The 21,062-nt window shown below is 41.2% G+C and overlaps 1 protein-coding gene across 2 annotated transcripts in view; it reads left to right on the top strand.

Annotated features, from left to right (window-relative positions):
* Positions 1–21,062, top strand: part of SIMC1 (SUMO interacting motifs containing 1) — a 377,806-nt gene that overhangs the window by 87,184 nt on the left and 269,560 nt on the right. For both annotated transcript variants that reach the window (XM_069244585.1, XM_069244586.1), the window contains exon 2: positions 13,220–14,521. In XM_069244585.1, the coding sequence (XP_069100686.1) occupies positions 13,220–14,521 (1,302 nt within the window). The remainder of the gene's footprint in view (positions 1–13,219; positions 14,522–21,062) is intronic.

Below are 21,062 nucleotides of genomic sequence, written 5' to 3'. Positions count from 1 at the left end.
ATTGTACTGCAAGATGCTTTCTGTAATGATGAACCAGAACCCTGTCGATATTCAGTCCATATTGTAATTTCCTCCCCACAGTCCCACTCCTTCAACCATATCTGCAAATTTCCTGTCAATGGTGTTGAAAAATGGTTCGGATTAGGAGCATAAATTCTTGCATGCACCATCCAAAATCACTCCTATAATTACATACCTTGCTTCTTCATCCAGTGACGCCTTGTACATACTGAAAGGCGTCCCTGGTGCAATTCAGGCCGTGCCCTTCATTAGTATGCCAAACATGTTATGTCTTTTTTTTTTTTTTTCAAGCAGTGCATTAGTAAGGTTAGTCTTCTGCAAGAAGGCAATGTACATTGAACAGCGCCTCAAGTACAAGCATTTAAGAGGTGTCCCCACCCTGCTGACATTCCAGGTCAGCAAGTTATAGGTTTTACACATTTAGGAGACACATAATCTGAGATCGTGCAATCTAATAGTCTCTCAAGCAGGAAATACCATCTGTTTATCTCCTCTTGTCATCAGACGTCTCCCAGAGATATCCCCCCCTCCCCAAACCCCACTCATATCATGACACTGTGCTTTAAGCGTATACAATCCCGCTGGGGGTTCTTTTGATGGAAGGTGCATGATGCTTGCCAGATAGGGGTTTATAACAGTCAAGGACGAGCTGGCAAAGCCATCCCAGAAACACATATAATGTCCATCCTGCTCTAAGCACTTAAGTAGCCCACAAAGGCAAGCCATGGCCCTCTACTGAAACCATTCACTCTTATCACCTGGGTGTCCCATCCATTCCTCCCAGACACTGCACCCCCGAACCCCTTAAGTTAGGCGTTCCACTCCTTGGGATCAGTCTCCAGGATCTTTGAGGTGGATGTCAACTCTGAGTCTTCTGTCTCACCCTGTGAACAATATTCCGATTCTGATGCCTAACTCCATTTGGCCCTGTTCTTTAACACAACTTGCACTATTTTCACCCTTTCTTGTGCCACCTGTTCCACAGTAGGGAGTCCACCAGAAGCCTCTGCAATTCTCTTAATCTTATTGTTATGTCTGTGATTTTTGTGGATTCTTCTTGTTGCTCCTGCTCTAGTGATTCCCGTTGATATTACCCAAGTCCAGGCCTTCGTTGAGAAAGTGAAAAATGTACAGTTCCATCGGCAGTAACACTCAACATGGACAGGTACAGCAATGCATACCTTATATCATGTTGCCAGAGCACATGCTTAACCCTCAGAAAGGCTTGCCCGTGGCGTTGCTTCTGTGTGGTGGAGTGTGGGAAGATATGTATTTTCACATTGTCCAAAGGCCATGGTCTCTGGTCGGCTGCAGGATATGGTCCTATCTTGAATGATCGGTAGTTTGGCCACCATTGGCATATGAGGAGTACCTACATGCAGCCTGGCGCACCAGATCTCTGTGTGCCCTTTCCACCAGAAGGAATTGTTTTGCAGAGCCATCATAGTTATTCATGACCAGCCATTGCTTCAGAAAATTCAGCGTTTAGCCCTCTGCCTTCTTAGGGACACCTGCCAAGCGAATGTCATTCCCACATGAATAACTCTCAGCATTCTCAGTCATATTAAGTTAAAGGTTCCCAGCCTCCGCTACTTCCTTCACTTTAGCCTGGAGTCCATGAACAGTGGGTTGCAGGGACAACAGTGTTGATTCATTTTGCTACACTCTTTCTACTCAGTGTCTTTGCCCAGCACATAGCAAACTTATGTCAGTTGCTGAAGTAGCAATCATATTTTCCAGTGCAGATTTAGTGTCTAATATAGCCTGCAGGACAGCATAGTAGTCCTCATTGTTCTCCTCCAGTGCAGTGCAGATCTCAGAATATTCCCCATGCCCACCTCCACTGAACCGTCATCTCGAAGTGTTTCTCTTTAGGTTGACCTGTCCCTCCTTTATGTCTCACCATTGTTGCAGGGATATGCATCATTGAGGTGTGTTGTCACTATGAAAGCAACTCCTCCAAACGTATTACAAGTAGTCACTCACTACTGCTAATTATTGTCGCTATGATTAGTAACATGGCCAAGCCCATTCATCTTACTGCACAAAGGGACTCGATGCCCAAAGATCCCCTAACGGGAGCAGAGCACCCCAAGTCTGAACACCTCGTGTTTATGCACCTGACCTCAGTCAGGCATCCAAAGGGATTGTGCCCCACAGTGCGTCCTCCACTTCAATGACCCCTGCAACATCCACAGCCCAATACTATGGAATAAAATGAGTAGTGAATTCCCTTGTGCCCACGTACCGCCATGCAGCCTATATCTGCCATTGAGCACCACGTAAGGGCACACCAGAAAATGAACAGATCACATTAGGTGCCGAGGTTCATAGTTCCGAGGCCCTTCTAATCAGTGGGTGCTTTGAGTCAGGCTCACTGCAGATGCTCCTCTGTGCTCTATCCAGCCCACTACAATTGCTCAGGTCTCGCATAATGATGCCCTTTCCTGAGGGAGGAATCGTTGACACACGTTTTCCCCAACAGTGCTGGTCTCCTCCTTTAAAGCTCTGTTTGCTCCTTAGTGTATTTTTTATTTATTTCTTAGAGATGGGCAGACTACTCCAGTTGTACCCACCTCCCTGTCTTTGTCGCTGTCTGCAATCCTTGCTTGCCAGCGGACAGGGCATACAGGCGTTCATGCTCCCACTCCTGTTCCTTGTGTGGCTGTCCTGAGACATGCTGCGGGCTCCCAATCAAGCCCCCCAGACGTTGGTCACCTTGTCCTACAGCCAGTCAGCATTCACCACAAGCGTGCTCCCTGTTCTCATCAACCCACTCTGGCACCTGCTCACTCACTGCCATCGTGCTCCATGGCAGCAGTCATGCTTCCTGCCTCACTTTTTAATGGAGCAGGCGAGTCCCTCGTCAACCTCCACCTTCTTCCCACTCTTATCTGCTTAGCCACAACCGACTAGTAAAATCTGTTAGTCAACCAACCCATGGCGAGCAGGTTTCCTGTTGCTTTTGGGAGCCCAGTAGGAGAAGTGAAGGAGCGTTCTCCACCCCATCTTGCGCTTAGCCACCCCACCTCTCAGCCAAATGACCGGACACAAGAGCCACATCCTTCTTGAGATGTGAACTGCAGTCCTTGTTATTTACATTTCACAAAGAAGAGGAATTAGTGTTTTTTTTTATTTAAGAGTTTGTTTACCTCAGCCCTTTGGGGTTCTCTTTCTTCACTGTTCAGTTGTTCCCTCCGCTTCGGGTGCATGTGCTGCATTGACATGTTTCTTTTTTGTATATATATGTAGATGATTAAGTTCTTATTAAACATCAACAATGAACAGGAGCCAGTGGTTCTGCCGATTTCTGTGGCTGGAGTTTGGAACTGGTGGGTGAATGCACACTGTTTGAAGCTGAAGCCTTATCAGTCCAATATAGTCAGGGATACAGATTCTCTTAATTTCTGGGATTCAGACTGTTGGACCTCCTCGATGGGATCCTGTCTTTCTCTTGCAGGGGTGGTCATGAATGTTGTGTGTCTGGGAGATACAAAATTAGCTCTATCTTCTCTAAAGGGCTGTCAAAAGTTATATTGTTTTTTTTTTTCCTTGTCATTTCCTCTTTGGACTTCTGCAGTGCTGTACAGTATATTTGGTATTGTTAGCGAAAACTATAGCCCCTTTGAAATACTTTAAAAATGCTGCTCCAAAAAAATGGATCCTATCTGTCAAGCTCCAGGAAGCACATTTTGTCCATGCACATAAGATGATCTCATTTAAAGCTGCCTGTATAATGCACAGGATTTGTCATTCTTCCCATCCCTTATTCTTGAGTAAAAATAAATTCTGAATAGGTCTCATCCAAATTTGTATGCTCCATTTGATGCTGAGTAAGACCGTACATAAGTAACGGCTGTCTGCGTGGATTGGAAGGTGTTGTAAAGTCTGTGGCTCAAACCTCGGGAATTCCCTACCCCAAGAACTGACAGGACATTGTCAAATCCGATAGGGATGGAAATGTACTGACCTGTGTAGTGTTTGCATATTATAGAGGGCGGGAGCCAGCCAGTGAAAACAAAGCGGGTTGAGCAAAGACATTTCCAGCCAATGGCCGAAAATGCTAGTTAAAGAAAGTCAGTGGGTGAAAGGGGCAGGGTCTTCAGTCCACTCTAGAATTATGGTTAACAGATGGTTAGTTTGATAGCTGTACTGTCAAAAGCAGACCTAAGAAGAGGCTAACCTTCTGGTAATCAGTCAGGAAAGGATTAAAAAACGCTTAGCATACATCTAGCATGGAATGACAACACCATTAGCGTTTTTTTAATTGCCCCAGTAGACCTTGAGGGTGTTCGTGTCCCATTTAAAAAATATCTTCAAAGACAAATAGAAGGGGTTGATGAAGCTCCACATATGCATTCCTGTGCTAAGTAAAATGTTTTCTGAGACCAGCAAAATATTCAGATTTTTGTTTTTGCCAAGCCAATCACGTATTTCGAAATATATGTTAATATGTTATTTATCCCAAGAGCTCAATATTTGGGACAGTAATCATGTCCGCATACCTTTGAGGCTGATCAAGTTAAATCATTTGTGTTGTGGCAGTCCTACCAGCAAAAGCGTTAGTTAATAGTACAAACTCAAAATAGTATATTAGACAAGTGGAGGAAGACGCCGTAAAAGGAATAATAGTATGTTGATTCATAGACTTGTAATTTTGCAGATACCAACCATAATCTATTTAGTATTACATATCGGTTAACTCAGGGCTTGAACTAGAATTAACAGTTTATCATTTGGTTTGAGATTGACGACGAGTGAAAAACTTTTGTCATGGAAGCATTTCAATGCATAATATTTTTTAAAGGCAAAAATGTGAACCTTTTTACTCTTTGCATTGCTTCCTGTGATAGCGAGTTATGTTTTCCCACTGCTCTGAAATGTGACTTTCACACTCATCGATAGCTGCTAAAAACAAATGTTGAAGTATGGAGATCTAGAATTACTGCAATGGTAAAAGATTAATTAGTGAACCTAATAATTTTATGTATTGGTAGTAGAAGTATGTACCTTTCTATAAAACTGAACTTAAGTATGGCTGCGTGTAGTCAGGTTTTGATTATTTAAATTAATAATAAGATTCTGTTTTTTGTCATGTGTGACTTCAGTACCCCCCTTTTAGGTCTTGGCTACGACATAGCATGTGCTTTGTCATGCAACACCGTTTATCGCCTTGCAGGGGACGTGGAGGAAGCCCATTACTTATTATTGTTTGGTTTCATTGTAACACTTGTTTTCTTCTTATTTGTAATCTTCGTTAGGCTTCCTTCCTCTTATTGTGTTGGTCTCTCTACTGGACCATTGACAGATTACTGTGTTTTTGCAGTGCTCTTTTTTTCAGGTGCTCCTTTTTTTATTTTTGTTTACGTACTATAAAGGAGTATGTGGGGTTTTCAGCTGTCTCCTTCATGTACTTCTCTCACGCCTGTTTTCCTCCCCAGTCCTTTTCCCTTCCCTTCTGTTGTCTATGTGCTTATCCCTGCCACTGGCCAACACTCCATTGTCTGTGTTCTTCCCCCAACCCTTCCGCAACCTCTGTTGTCCTTGCCCTACCTTGCCCCATCCTTCTCTCCCGCCCTCTGCTATCCTTGTCCCCTCCCTCCAGCTCAACCTCCTTTCTTCCTGTGCTGGTCCCATTTTTCCCACCCTCCCTCTGTTGTTCTTGTCAAATAGCTAAAAAGTTCCACTTAGTAAAATCAAACCATACAATCCCTTTACACTAAAGCCATAAAAATCACATCTGAATAACACACACACACACACACACACCCTCTCTCTCTCTTTCATATGTATTGCAAGCCGAATGCCACAAAAAAAAAATATATATGTGTGTGTGTGTGTGTGTATGTATGTATGTATATATATATATATATATATATATATATATATATATATAAAATATGAATTCTGTTATACAAATTCTACTAGGAACATTCAAGTCAAAATGACCACGACAAAAATCACAGATTTTAATTATTGAAGGCATTGGTTAGGAATACTGCTTGCCATTCAAGAAGTAGAATATGTGGTTATTCCTGACACAGGAGTAAAAAGTGGTATGAGACTTTAAAGGGGAGGGATTTTTTTTTTTTTTTACCTATAGAGCTGTGCCTCCCTTTGAGGAAAACTAGTTACAATGACTGTCAACGAGTGTAACAACATGCACTACAGAAGGTGAAGGGTGTATGATTTCCCACACAAATGAGAGGATGTTGTGGCCACTAATGGATACTGGCTTACTAGCTGGTGTGTTAGATTATGTTTTGATAAGATAAGTGGATCTGGATATAACCTGGATGTGGTTTATTATTTGTACAATAGGGAGGAGTAATCAACATAACAGTTCTGAAGAAGGTGGTGGTTATGTACATTTTCTACCGAAACGTGTCAACTAGATTGGAAAAGCATAAACTGTGATGCACCGGTGATCTCTGTATGCTATCAATAAACTGCATGGGCACTGAGTGACATACAGAGTAGTCGTGCACATATTTGAAAGACAAATTGTGTGGTCTTTGGAATATCCCCTTTGGTTTTTATCTTTCATGCTTATATGTATTTTGTGTCTATTACACTATGTATTTTTAACAAATTGCTTTTAAATTGTATGATAGAATTAAAGCTACATATATCTCTGAACTTTTTTGTGGTATTCAGCTTTTTATACATATGAATGTGTGTTAATCAGGTGTGATATTTATGGGTGAAGTGTAAAAGGATTGTATAGTTTGGTTGTACAAAGGAGAATCTTTGAGATATTTGATTGACCTAATCCTGTCGCCTCGGTTGAAGGGGTTACTCTTTATTTGGCCTGTTTAGATTGCACAGTCCCAGTGGTGTGGAATTTATTAAAATATCTACTTGTCCATGGGGCTGGTTGCTTTATAAATCTACTTGTCCTGTAAAAAAATCTACTTGTCCCTTTGGTGCCATGTAGTGCGGCAACAAATTATGGCAGAAAACTCATTATGTAAGAGCTCTGATAATAGCCTCTCTGATTATGCCAAGGCTACTACTATAGTAGGGCTTGAATACTCAATCCCTACTCTACCATTTTCCTTATTTTGCCAACTTTACGCAGATCAATATACAGATGCTGAAGGAAGCAGTAAGCATTAGCTCCAAGGCTGGAGTGCCTTTGAGTCTGCAAACCTACAAACTTCCATGTTGCAAGGATTTTCATCAGCTCTTCTCTAATATAGTCCCAAAATGAGAAAGGTTGGAAATTTACTCCCGAAAATGGCAGAAGTAGAAGTTCTTCCAGTATTGAGAAGAAGGTGGTTGGAGGGAAAGTGAACTTGTAAACTCTCAACAGATTTTCACACAAGCAAATCTATACATGCATATTTGCTCATGCTAAAATATAGTTCACATATACTTTCTAGGAGTGTACGATTTCCTGGTCTACTTCTGTAGGTTCTTGTGATTCCTGAAAGTCACTTATTCAAAGACATACACCATGGGTGCACTTTTGTGACTTTCTTTAGGAATTGGGTCCCTAATTAGGTCTGGCATTAACACAGACATTTTGTTTTTATTAAACTTCTATTTCTCTCTCTATTAATCACTGGTTTTACTGTGAGTGATCACATTTTGCTCTTCCACAAGGAGCATATTGGCACAAAGTAGTTTTGTTCAGTGCCAGGAACTACTTTGGCAATCAGTGGTGTAACGAAACTGGAGGGGACCCCTTGCAAAGAACATGGAGGCCCTCCCCTCCAGACTCACTCAAGGCAGGTGCTGTGCTGAGGATGCCACCTGAAGTGGGGCTGCAGGGCCTTTGTTATGCCACTGGTGCGGCAATGTGTGCTTTTTGAGACCAAACATTTTTTTTTCTTCGTTTTGCCAGTGTTTGTTAAACTAGTTAGGGCCTGACAGCTCCACAACAATAAAGTGTTACAAAAGCCATGTCGAAACAAAACACGCATCGACGAAACCAAAAGACTCCCCAAAAAAGTCAGTTCGGTTGGCTTTGCCAGTGCTTGTTAATTTTCATGCTTCCTATACTTTTGTTGCAAATTGTTACACTTATTTTCCATTAGGAATACTTTTTGTAAATGGTAGCATGCATCAACACATTTTACTAAATTACACTTCAAAGAAATAGCACCTAAAATTTCATTGTAGCGAAACGTTTTTTTCCTACTTGCATTTTTTCTGAACGTTTTATTTTAAAAGCAAAGAATCATCACTCTTGCTTACAGTCTTCTGCAAACATTTGCATCTAATCAGAGAGCATTCTGGGAGCATTATACTTAGCTTCATATTGTTAAACTTTTCAAAGATGTGTGTACACCTTTCTTTTTTGCTGGAACCACGGTCATTAGTGCAGTGTCATCTTAAAACGTTTATTTACAGTGCCCACCCTAATATTGAAGGCTTTTCATTAATGAACCATAAATACAAGTTCGAACAGCATTAACATGTACACACATTACCTCAACTGCAGGCAGTTCCCTTCTCTGTAAAATGGTAACCAAAGGATTTGTGCTGCAGGGAGTTGGGCTTGCTTGTCCCAGGGACAAAATAAACAGGAAAACTTGTTGCCCTTGACCCTAAACCATATGTCCCGGTCGTCGGGCCATATGAATTCCACATCCCTGCAGTCCTAGTGCTTGTCCCATCCCTCCCAGCCTCTGTTGTTCTTGTGCTTAAACCATACCTCCCACCCACCCTCCGTTTTCCGGGTGCTTGTCCCATATCCGTTGTCCTGGTGCTTGTCCTGTCCCTCCCACCCATTGTCCTTGTCCCATATCTCCTGCCCACCGTCTGTTGTCCGTGTGCTTGCCTGCCCCTCTCGTCTGCCCTCCATTGTCAGTGTGTTGTTGCAGCCCTTCCTGTTCACCCTCCGCTGTCTGTGTGCTTGCCCTCAACCCTTCCCGCTTTCTCTGCTGTCAGTGTGGTTGCTCCAGTCCACTCCCCATTGCCTGTGTGCTTACACCCAGCACACCCTCTGTTGTCTGTGTGCCTGCCCCAGCCTCTCCCGCCAACTCTCCATGGTACGAGTGTCCCCAGCCCCTCCCACACCCTCTGTTGTTCATGCCCTTCCCCAATTCCCTCCTTCCCACCCTGTATTATATGTGTTATTTTCCCCATGTGTTGTAACCAACGCTACTCTTTAAGCTTAACTTTAACCTTTGGTTTTTTTCAGTGTTTTTTTTAAATGTATATATATTATTATTATTTTTTTTTTTTTAATTGGACCATATATCACGGCAATTTTTCCCTGTGCTCAACCCTCCCCAAGCGAACAATCTCTCTCTGCACAGTGTTCAACTGTGCACAGCTGAGCTGGCTGCAGGGCTGGACCTCCCTTTCACCAAACCTCCACATGCGGCTGATGTCTGCTGCTCATGATCTCTAGGTTGTGTGCCCAAACGTCTGCAGATGACCCACCCTGTTGTCTATAACCTCTTGCCAAACCCTGTGCCCAACCTCCTGCAGGAGTTGGCAGCAGGGCCTGGTCCTCCTGCCAAGGTTTGCCCCGTATGCTCTGTGGACGACCAACGCAGACAGTGAAAGGCCTTCTGCTGTGCACATTTTGATAAGGGATGATGGGTGGGATCGTTTATTTGGCTGCATGGCTAAAATTACAGCCAGGCCATGATCCCATCACTCAGTGTTCACTTAAGTCATATACTATCACTACTTTTATTCTTTTCCATAGGATTTGTGAATCTGGGAACCCTGTCACCCAAGAGGATCAAGGATTCACTAGTCCTGCAAGGAATCCACGAGTCCTGCAACACAAATCATCTTTATGATTAAGATTTTATTGCTAGGGGAAGTCCCTCTGGGTCCCCCACATAGGCCTAGGATTCCTGGTAGGTTCACCCTGCTATCTTTTGCCTTTTTGTTCCATTTGACAAAAATACAGCTCAGTGTTGGCTAATTGGGTAAGTTACAGAAATGTTTCTGTGACGAATAGCCTCTCAATAGAAAGCGGGTAAAAAAGCTTCCTAGTCTTTTATGTCTTTAATGGATTTGTGAATCCTCTGTTGATTCGCAATCTACAGAGGATCTGAAAAATAATGCTCTAAATATCTCTACAATGTAGCCTATTTCTTGTCTAATTAAGCACCTTTTAAAGTGTTAATTTATCAAACTACTGAACAAATTTACATCCAAACCATACAATGGCACTTCCTTGAGCAAAGTTCCATGATCATGCCAAATTTGGTGAAATTCCATTCAGTTCATTTTTTTATGGAAAGGGATGGGATTTAAACTGGAACTTTTGGGACCCTGAATTTTCTCTTTTTGTTGACTCCCCGCAGCCCCCCAACCATAGATCTTCATACATTTTGTCATGAAGAACCCAAAGTGGATATACTTTTTTGTCAGGGCTACTAGGATTATGCAGTGTTGAGGACCAGATTATGTGGCGAGGTTTTCAAAATAGTGCAACAAAAAATTCAAGTTAAGTGACACGTTCGTTGGCAGTGTTTTATTATTTGAGCTAAAAAGAATATCTTTGAGATTTGCAAATTTTGCAAAATACGTGGCAAATGCAGTAAGTCCATAAAAATATGCTAAAAGCTGCTAAAGACAGAATCACTTAAATCCACTGACTTGCCCATTATATTTATTCACAACCTATTCAAGAAAGATAATCAACACTTAAACATTTTAGTTCCAGGCCTTCTGCCATGCACAGCAGGGCATCCTTTAGGGCGGTGCAGCCACATCCGGCAATGACCATTGTGAGGAGGGCGGGGGCATCGCTGTGTGTAGAAATAACTTTAAGTGGTTAAACCTCCTGATGCAGAGTTCCTTGTGTGTCCTACAGTTTTCAGCCAACAGTAAAAATGTCGAGATAACTGTGAATAATGTTCATATTGGATGGATTGAGTTTTGTCTGATGGCAGTTTTGACTCATCAAAGGGCAGTGCAGGGAGTTAAAACGCTTGCTGCAAAGAACGTGTACCATGCACATCACAGAACTGTATTTAATGTGAGTAGAACGTTGTTTTTTTCCTAGTCTTTCTTTCTTCTAATGGCGTTAAAAGTGTTTGTTCGGGTAGAACTACAAAGGAAAGCCAACCCCAACCGCTGTAATACGTTTTAAATCCTGAGTTTGTTCTTCTCCAGACCAAACACTCTTAAAATATACAGCTTCTAGTACGGATGGCGTGATTCCTACACCTTGTAACCCTAATTGTTCTATGTAACATTTTCTATTGACTGATTTACATCTATGATTTTTTTTCCTCTGTATAATGTGTGTGTGATGTAAAATGCTCTGACACACTACACTGGTATGAATAGTACAGAAGGAAGTCAGTGATGGTGAGGCATCAAAAATGTTCCCGCACTGGGCGCCCCCACCTCTAAAGCCAGCCATGATGCACAGCAGAGGGTAGACACAGCCCTGTGCCCAATCCCCTGCCAGCGGGTAGACCCAGCTGCTCCTGGCCTTCGACCATCCACAGATTTTGAGTCATGGCATTGATTTTGCTCTCCATTTGTTTGCCGCGAATGACAATGTACTTATTGAACTGCTTATAAGTATGCAATGTGGCACACAGGAGACATGAATGCAACATATTTTTGATAACACATGATGCATCTCGACCCTCGACCATGGTATGCGAGGTTACATGCGAAGGTGATGTTACTGTGACGAGGTTCTTTTGTACTTTGCTTGATCATGCACGATTTTCGAACTTAAATTTCAGCCTGATCCCACGTGTGGCCTTTGGACCCCGTGCCATGGGGATGGGCGCTTTATGTGTGAAACTAACAGAAGTGGTTGCCTTGACTCCCCTTGAGTACGGTGGTCCTAAGTGTACTAGTCCTTTCCAGCCTTCTAGTCCCTCTCTACACAGCCCATTGTAAGTCTTGCAAGCAGTCGGTGAAAGGTGACAGTTTGCTACCCAGCAGTCGTCTCGATAATCGATGACGTAGTACCCCCCCCCCCCACTATCTCTAAAATGTCACTAGTGGAATGTGCAAAATAATTTCCACCGTTATTAAATAATTTCGTTAGATAAATCAACAAGAAAGTCATCACAAATGGAACAGATTTGCTTCGCCTTAAAATCATGAATCAAACTTTAATTCAGTGGTTGACTGTCAGTGGCTTACAACAAGATGAACTGTTTGCTTCTATAATTTTCAGAATGTTTGTGGAAAGTATTATGAACGTGGTGAAATTAACACATCCCCCATACAATGAAATACATTTGTTTCCCAGAGTTTTGACTGCAGGTTAAATATTTTGGTAAATATTAACCTTTGAATGTTTCTTTAGAAACATTCTCTATTACTCCAAGAAAACCTCCTTTTGAGACTGAGTTATGTATGCCTCAAAAATAACAATTATCTTTGATTTAATCTTTCAGTGAAATTATGTCTTTGGGATTTTTTTTATCTTTTCTTTCACGGAATCCAAAAGTCCCTAGACACGATTTGTTGAGTTCATTGAAGTGGGCAGGTTTACAGCCCACGTGTCGGGTGAGCACCATTTCAGTCAGAAACAAAAAGCCCAGTCTCAAAACCCTACCGTTTTGTCATTGCTGCACTGTCAATGGAATTCAGAGTATAAACACAGCCCTGTAGAGGATGCTGGATTGTAAAGTGCACTTTAAAATACAAAATGCCTTTGGTCCCAGTTGACAATAAATGTTATGTATTAAAATATGCCCCACTGCTGCACATACAATATTTCAAGAAAAGATGTCTTGTAATGCTTTTCATATTGTGCACTTCACAAACTCATGGCTCAACAATCACCAGAGGACCTCGTGCCGCCCATCACATCAAATGACCCCAAAGTCTCAGGGGCTACAAATTGCTTCTGGACCATAATCCTTCTTTTTATCCCTTGTTCTGTCAGGCATTATATCTGAAGTGTTACAATCGCCTGTAAGAATAGACTTAAAACATTGTTGCAGGAATGAGTGAGGTTGTTCTTCAATTAAACATGTCATAGGATTAATATACGCCCTTCTACCCTCAGTTTCTCCACCTCCATGTTCATTATGTGGATACTAATGTCCAAAATACATGCTTATTGTATGGATGCATCCACTACCAACTCTAGCTTCATGCCAGTCGTGTTCAGAATTTAGCTAAACCCATTCACATTTCTTATTTGGTATAAAAACATTTTCCTCTTTATAAAGTCCCGTAGACAGCCCATTTGCAGTTCACTCTACAAAGTATATGTGTTTATTGTTCATGCTTCTTTTTCTAGGGCTTAATTGACTTAACAGAAGAGGACTCTATCGTTGGTGACATGAAGCACAGTGATGTTGGAGTGATTGATCTAACTGGCCTCGAAGGGATAGAAGATATACAAAAGAGTTCTGAATCTAATATAGACTCCGACTGCGATTCATCTCCATTTGTGAGTGATTGCTTGTTCGTCAAAGAGGAGAACCATAGCATGGGGTCCATTAAGCCTGGAGTTGCAGCTCATACAGTTAGGTCTGCTGAGCTGGAATTGCTCGAGGATGGCACTTCATCACAGTCATATTCTTCTAAATCCATCTCTTCAAATGACAGCTACAAAAGCAAAGGCCTGCGAAGCGACAGTGGTACTTCTGTAAACAGCGACCTGGGCTCTCTGAATAACCCTCATGAGATGTACACCAGCACCCACTCATCCATTAGGAGTCGTCATACATCAGAAGAGTCTCTTTCAGATGACCTTCACAACAGTAGTTCCAAAAGCAGCTTTTCAACTTCTCCACCAATCCATAAGGGTAGCCATGAAAATATAAGCTTCCCTAACAGGACTGACTCTCTTAAAAATGTGCAATTTAGTAGATTTGATAGAGACTCCCCAGACGTCCTTCCCTTTATCTCTGGCACAGATTGGTATGACACTAGACCGTCGAGCAAACACTCACTCCGTATCTCCAGTAAGGAGTCATGTGCAGAAAACTTTCCCATTCTGTCCAGCAAAGAGAACTCCTGTGATAGCGAATCATTTTTTGAAAACGTTTCAATCCTGTCCAGCAGGGAGACTTCCTGTGATAGCAAATCGTCCCTAGAAAACCTTCCTGTCCTTTCCAGCAGGGAGTCTTCCTATGAACGAAAATCTTCCCTCAAATCCATTCCAGTACTCTCCAGCAGAGAGTCTTGTGATAGCGAAATCTCCTTGGAAAACCGTCCTGTTACCTCCAGAGCTCAGAAACTCTCGCTAGGCAACCTTTCCCTTGTCTGCAGCACTGAGGCCTCTAATATTAGACACAACCTTACAGACCCTTTGGTTAGTGAGCCCTCAATAAATGCCCCCTTCAGTTTTACTCTTCAGCATCTTCCCGAGCTGAACTCTTCCCATATGAGGCCTCTGCAAGTGGAGCCTCCGGATCCCCAGAGTACCCTTGGGCAATGTGCAGAACACACAAGAGACCTCGATGTTGCCCCCGTAACCACTTGCACACCTGTCACAGCCAGCAGGGCTTGGCTGAACAAACTCAAATATTTCCGAAAGCTTCCCATACAGCACCTCTTCTTCCAGGGAATTAAGCGAGATGAAGAAACTTTAAAGGTACGTTCTATGGTTGGGTTGGTATTTTTCCTGTTAAGCGTGATGTTACATGGCATGTCTCTTCATAGTGAATATAAGAATTTGTATGACTCACAAAAGTAGTGAATAAACTATAATTTTTGGCACATTCAACACATTGAGCCTTCACTTTAAACTTGGTGTTCTTGTTTGTATTATCATCCATTGTATGTCTGTAACTAAACTAGTTCTCTATCTTCAGGTCTTTATTATTCGTAAACGTTCGAATATCTACATACGTGCAATATCTGGTATCGTTTTTCATGCATGACAAATCTCACCGGGTACAAACAAACACTTCCTATGTAAAGGCAACATTTTATTTTCTTAGTATTTATTGTCTTGTAAAAATTAGTATACATGACTTTCAGAAAATTAAAAATGGACACAGAAGATAAAAGAAACAGAGTTTGACAGTCCTAGCATGCTGCATAGTTAGCCCTCTTTTTGTGCTTATGGAGTGCAGATCAGGGAATAAAGCCTGTGGTCGTCAATTTCTATGTAAAAAGTATCTTGTGAAAGTTTTCCTTTAATTCAGTATTTTTAAGTGATGTCTTTCTTCTTTCTGAAGATCTCTCTCTGGTGTAAGTGCTATATGTTTTTTCAAAGAATAGCCTCTCAAGGTTGAAAACACAAACACGATCATCTTCTCGGGATTAGAGACTACTAGAGGAAAAGTATTTTCTCTAGGGCTTTACCTCAGTGTGGCAATGGTCTCTACTAATGATGGGGAAGAGCCACGGAGAATTGCTCCCTGAGAGTAAAAAACCTCTGAACACAGTCTGCGCTCAAGATGCCTCGGCACTGACCAAATTTTCTTCTTCTGTCCGTGCTCTTCAGTCACTCAACACTAGCTGGCTCCTGGTAAGATACTCTCACCCATAGTGGGATAAAGTGGCAGACATCTTGATGTCTACAGTATTCCTGCGGTCATTCAGCCAACCCTACAAACTCTTATACAGGATGGTCTAAACACAGCAAAGTATTCCATATGCTCAAGTCGGGACACTGCTTATTGTCTAAGTAGGGCATTCTAGATCAGTGTGATGCTTAGAAGCCTTGCTGGAATTCACTCCTCTGGTTTCTCCAACGACATCCAGCAAACTTTAATGGATATGCCTTTTGTTGGCTCCAGGCTCTTTTGAGAAAAATTTGGACTGTAGCTTTGAGAGAGTTAAAGCGGGCAAGAGCCTGCCCACTCTCTGGGTCTACATCTGCCTGGCAGATCCCCCAGAAACTTCATCCCTTTTGAGCTTCAGATAGGGGATGCCAGCAGAGACATTGTCATAATATCCCCCTGCAACTACAGGCCCCCTAGTTCTTTCAGCCTCACACAGGCCCCCAAGAGCCTGACCTTGCACAGGCCCCCAGGGGCAACAACCTACCCAAACACCAGCCTCTCATCTCACATCTGCATGTGAAAAGACTTTAGGTCAGCCTCTCAGCACACTGCCTCCCATTGGGAAGCCCCATCACTTTTTACCTCCCTAGGTGGAGGAGCCTTGCATCTAACCAAAGGGTGCTCAAAATTGTTTTACATGGTTATTCCCTTCCCCTCCTGTCTCACCTCTCAGACATGCTATCAACACCACAATATCTTCACGAGGACCATATTGTAATTGTGTTTATATAGCGCTTACTAGCCCTGACAAGGCAGTAAAGCATTTTTCGTTGAGTAGCATGCTCCTCTGGAACCCAAAGTGGATTAGTGGTGGATTAGGAGAGGGAAATCACAGTTGTTAATTCAAGCGATGGACACGTGAGTCTGTTAGTTGGATTGAATAGGATAAAGGTGGGATAGAGGAAGGCAGAGTCTAGAAAGTGTTATTTGGGTGATCGTAGTAGTAAAATGAGGTTTGGATGAGTCAGAGTAGGGATAGAAAAGGGAAGAGCCTAGAAAAGGTTATTAGGGAGATCACAGTAGTACAATGAGTAGAGAGAGAGAGAGGGAGGATATATTGAAAGGGGAATTGGATGAGACATAGAATAGTGAATTGGAGAGGGGGGTGGGATAATTTGTTTTTACTATTTATGATTTTCTACAGTAGGAGTAAGCTGATAAAGATATAGATACATAACGTAGAAAAGTATACATGCATATGGAAAATAATACAGAGATATAAAGTTGTACTATATAAAGTTCCACATGTACATGTATTGATAAACGGAACCTCCAAAATATTGCTGTCCATAAAGATAGTTTATGTATTTTGTTTTGGTTATATGATATCTAATGTTATGTAAGTGTTGCTTGTAAATGTAACTGTGCGCACACACACACACTCCCCCCACCTCCCTCCCTCCCCTGTTAAGATCAGGATAGGCCAGTCATGGAAACAATTTATTCTGAAAAAATGGGGCAACCCAGTACCCTGGGACCTGGGTAAGTGAATAATATAACAAAAAATGTTTTGGTTCTCCTGCGTGTAAGGATATGAATTAACCTCCACGACAGTGGTTGTTACATAAGAACTTTCTGTACCAATGCGGTTTGTGAGTAATATATCACATTTATTAGAAACATAAATTCAACAATTTAAAGTAAAGTAATCAAGGTGCTCCTGTATAACGTTGCAGTGTGAGTGAATTACTATGTGTTAGTATAAGTATTGCAGTGCTATTTACATGAAAACTAAAATCAAACTGTGGTTAAAAGCATGAGGTCTCAAATAAGCACCTATAACCATAGGTACTGTGAGCCTGCTGAATTTTTCAAAAGTCAATCCACAATTTCTAATACAATGTTGACGTTTCGACCCCAATCAATAAAATTAATTCAGGCGGGTCATTATCAGGACAGAAAATTGAAATAGGAAGCACCTAGAATGCAATACAGAAAGCATCTATCAGTACTTTGCCCTCCATCTGGTCAGCATCTATTAATTCAACAATACAACATATTGTATGGTTATATTATTGAATCCATATTTAACATGAGATCATTACTTCTTTATGTGATAGTTAGTCGACCTCTTAAGAGAGAAACAAAATTTACCTAATTAATTTAGAAAATAAACCAATTTGAAGACTTACTTACCCCTATTTGATGGTACTCAGACACATCCTAGTCATGTTAACTATAAAACTATACCAATTCACCTTCCATCTCATGTAGTCCTGGTGTGTTGTTAATAATACCACTTTTTTACTTTACCATCTAGAGAAAAAAGTTATATATATATATATATATATATATATATATATATATATATATATATAATTAATTGTGTTATTGTTGTTTCCAAGGTCGATGCTACTGTATAGGGTTTGAAAATAAGCCTGAAAATTGCTTTATAGTTACCTAATGGCTTCAGGAGGGTCTTAGATCGTTCCCTGAAAATGAGCCAAGTGTTCAATGTCCTTTTTATGGGCGAGCGCAAAGCGCGCCATCCATAAAGTAATTTCTCTTTGGGCTTCAAACCACGCCCAGGTCACGTCAGTCTCTTTCATTGGTTCCTGGGCTTGCTCTTTAAAATCTGCTTGCTTTAATTTGTGAAAGGCATGCATATGTCATGCCTTTTCCGGTGTTTTGCCTGTCTACACAGCACCGGTAAACTACTAGAAACATACAAGGCTCGATGTTTTGAGCCTGGGACCCGGACTACTTTATCTGTTAATTTTCCCCGCAGCACGAACGCGCTGGGGCTTACATAGCGCGATCGCGCTCTGTTTTTTCGTTTTCAATTTCAGCGCGATCACGCTGCATTTTACATAGCACGATCGCGCTGTGTTTTTTTCTTTTAATTTGTGTGGCAAGAAAAGTTAGGTTAGGAGTTTACAACGCAAATAGCTCCAACTCGAGCAAATGCTAGCCCCGTTGCATTGAAAATGCTTGTTAAAACATGTTGCTGTGGTCCTATGTTAAAGTTAAGGATCTGCAGCCCTGATTTAATCAGGTTAAATGCTCTAGTTTTGGGAAGAAAGTAAACAAAATATAATAAAGTCAGATAAATGAGCCATCCTGTTGATGATCTACTTACTTGGCTGGTAGTTCAGCAGCACCATGAATCCATTAGAGCCTGCTGCCTATCTCGTTCTATTTATAGATGAGGAAGCCAGCCTTACATAACGTGCACGAGGCTAGCCTCTGCTGCCATCTAGTGGCCAACAAATAGATTGTTCCGCTATTAAGTAAGGAAAGTCTAGTGTTATAATGGCTATTGTTTTGTTAGTCTACGAAAAACAAAATAAGAATTCTATTACTTGGGCCAAAAAGGCATTGGAGGCAAAACTAAAATTATGTAGTGGTAGAAAATAAACCTCTGTGTAAATCCAGGTTATGATTCTATACTGAACCATTTTCATGAATGCATCTTAAGGTTTTGTCTGTATTAATTACCGACTGATTTCATCCAAGCTGTGATGGTTCCTCATAATATGTTTATGACAGCTAAAAGTTACCTTAAGACCAGGTTAATTGTTAAAGAAATTTGTGGCTTGAAAACTCTTATGGAAAGTCCCATCATGTAGTAGATGTGGACATATACTTAGTTCACAGTGTATGTGGGTATTTGCTATCAAATGACGCTAAATGAACAGAGTCTTTGAATTGACAAAGCGGTCCTGATTGAAATATTGTATTCCTAGTTCCCATAATAGAACCTTCCAAAAGAGGTGTATATATGTTCATATTATATGAATTTGTACCTTCTGTTATACTTAATAAAGTCAAAAGCGGTGGTACTTATAACCAAAATACAGTCAAAGCTCTTCTCACAAGCCAAGGTGATAAAGTCAATGATCCTGTTATGTAGCAAAAGCTTGTCTCCAATCCTCCAATGTGTTCACCCCTCATGAAATTGTGTTGCACCTGTCCATCCAATACAGCTCTCTCTTGGATAGAAAAACATCAATGTCGCTTCCTCTTGGTCCCATCCTAACATGTTCAATCACTTGCCACTTTGTCATCATTGTTATGCTGTTGCCTCTGGTAATGTTCCAGAAGAGGTGCTCCAATGGTCCCACATTTGATCCTACTTCTATGTTGGAGAATTCTACATTTCACTTTTTGTGTGTTTTTTTCCTACATACAGTAGTTGGCATGGACACCATATAGCATAAACAGCATCTTTCGTATTACAATTAGTGAACGTATTTAAATTATTCACAATGTTATCATGAATTAAATCATTGGTGTTGAAACTAAACTTACAAGCCAGGCACCTCCCACATTTATAGTGTCCAATCACTGCCGGGAGACCCGCCAAAGCATTTAAAGTTGTTTTAGGTGGTTCCAGTAATTTATCTCTCACTAAGGAATCCCTCAACTTCCTCCCTCTCTTGAATGAAAATAGTGGTATTTCTTTATTGTTTAGATGGTCTTATAACAAACCCCAATGTCGTTCACTGATTTTTCTTATTTCATTGCTAACAGGATTGAAAGTGGTCACACAAACTAATCTGTCCATCTCTTCTTTTCTTTGATTAGGTTGCAATAAAAATTCCATATGATTATACCATGCTCTTTTTTTTAGCTCTTTTCAGCAGTCTTTTGGGGTACCCTCTTTCTATAAGCCTATTCATGAGTATTCACAATTCCCTAAAGTAATCACTCTTCTTGGTACAATTTCTACAAATGCGTAAAAACTGACCAAATGGTAAATTATCTTTTAAGCTTTTAGGGTGATTGCTGCTGTAATGTAACAAGGTGTTTCTCTCTGTGGGTTTCCTATAAGTGGACACATAAATCTTATCATCATCAGTCCCCACCCTCAAATCCAGAAAAGGGATACTTGTTTTGCTGTATTCAACTGTAAATTTAATATCTGCGGATCTCATATTGAGCCATGGATGGAAGGACTGTAGTTCAGGAAAAAAAAAAAAACATCATCTATATATCTATATAACGTGACCGTTTTCTTATCTGTTCTCCAACCGGATTATCTGGAGAAAAGATATGATGTGCTTCAGCCATATAGAGGTTAGCTAGCTGCGGTGCAAAGCTTGCTCCCATCGCTGCTCCCTTGATTTGGAAATAAAAATCATTCTCAAATTGAAAGTAGTTTTTGGTCATTGCAGTTCTCTTCATTTCTACTATGAACCAGGTGGGTACTTGTACAGGTTGCGTACGGGATTCCACTATTTTCCTTTACCACTGGGGGTGCTTCTGTCTGTGGGATATAGGGACTGAATATCCATGGTGGCAAGTAGGCAAGTTGATTCATTAAATGTCATACCTTCAAAGTCTGTTATGAATTGCATGCTGTCTCTAATAAAAGATCTGGTTTTAGGCACAAATGGTTTTAGAAAAAAATCAACATATTGGTTTAATGGTTCCAAAATGGAGCCACATCCAGATACAATAGGGCGGCCTGGAGAGCTGTCTAACCTCCTATGTACCTTGGGTAAGGTATATATTACTAGCATCCTTGGATGCTCCCTGTTGAGGAATAAATATTCATTCTTGCTGATAAAACCCTGGTCTAGCCCTTGCATTAGAAGTTCAGCTATCTCTTTTTTTAAGGGTACCAGTGGGATCTCCTTTCAGTTTCTAATAACAACCTACATCCTCTAATTGATTAAG

Source organism: Pleurodeles waltl, chromosome 7, assembly GCF_031143425.1.
Source record: "Pleurodeles waltl isolate 20211129_DDA chromosome 7, aPleWal1.hap1.20221129, whole genome shotgun sequence".
In the NCBI taxonomy this organism is placed as follows: domain Eukaryota; kingdom Metazoa; phylum Chordata; class Amphibia; order Caudata; family Salamandridae; genus Pleurodeles; species Pleurodeles waltl.
This window is presented reverse-complemented; position numbering and strand designations above follow the sequence as displayed.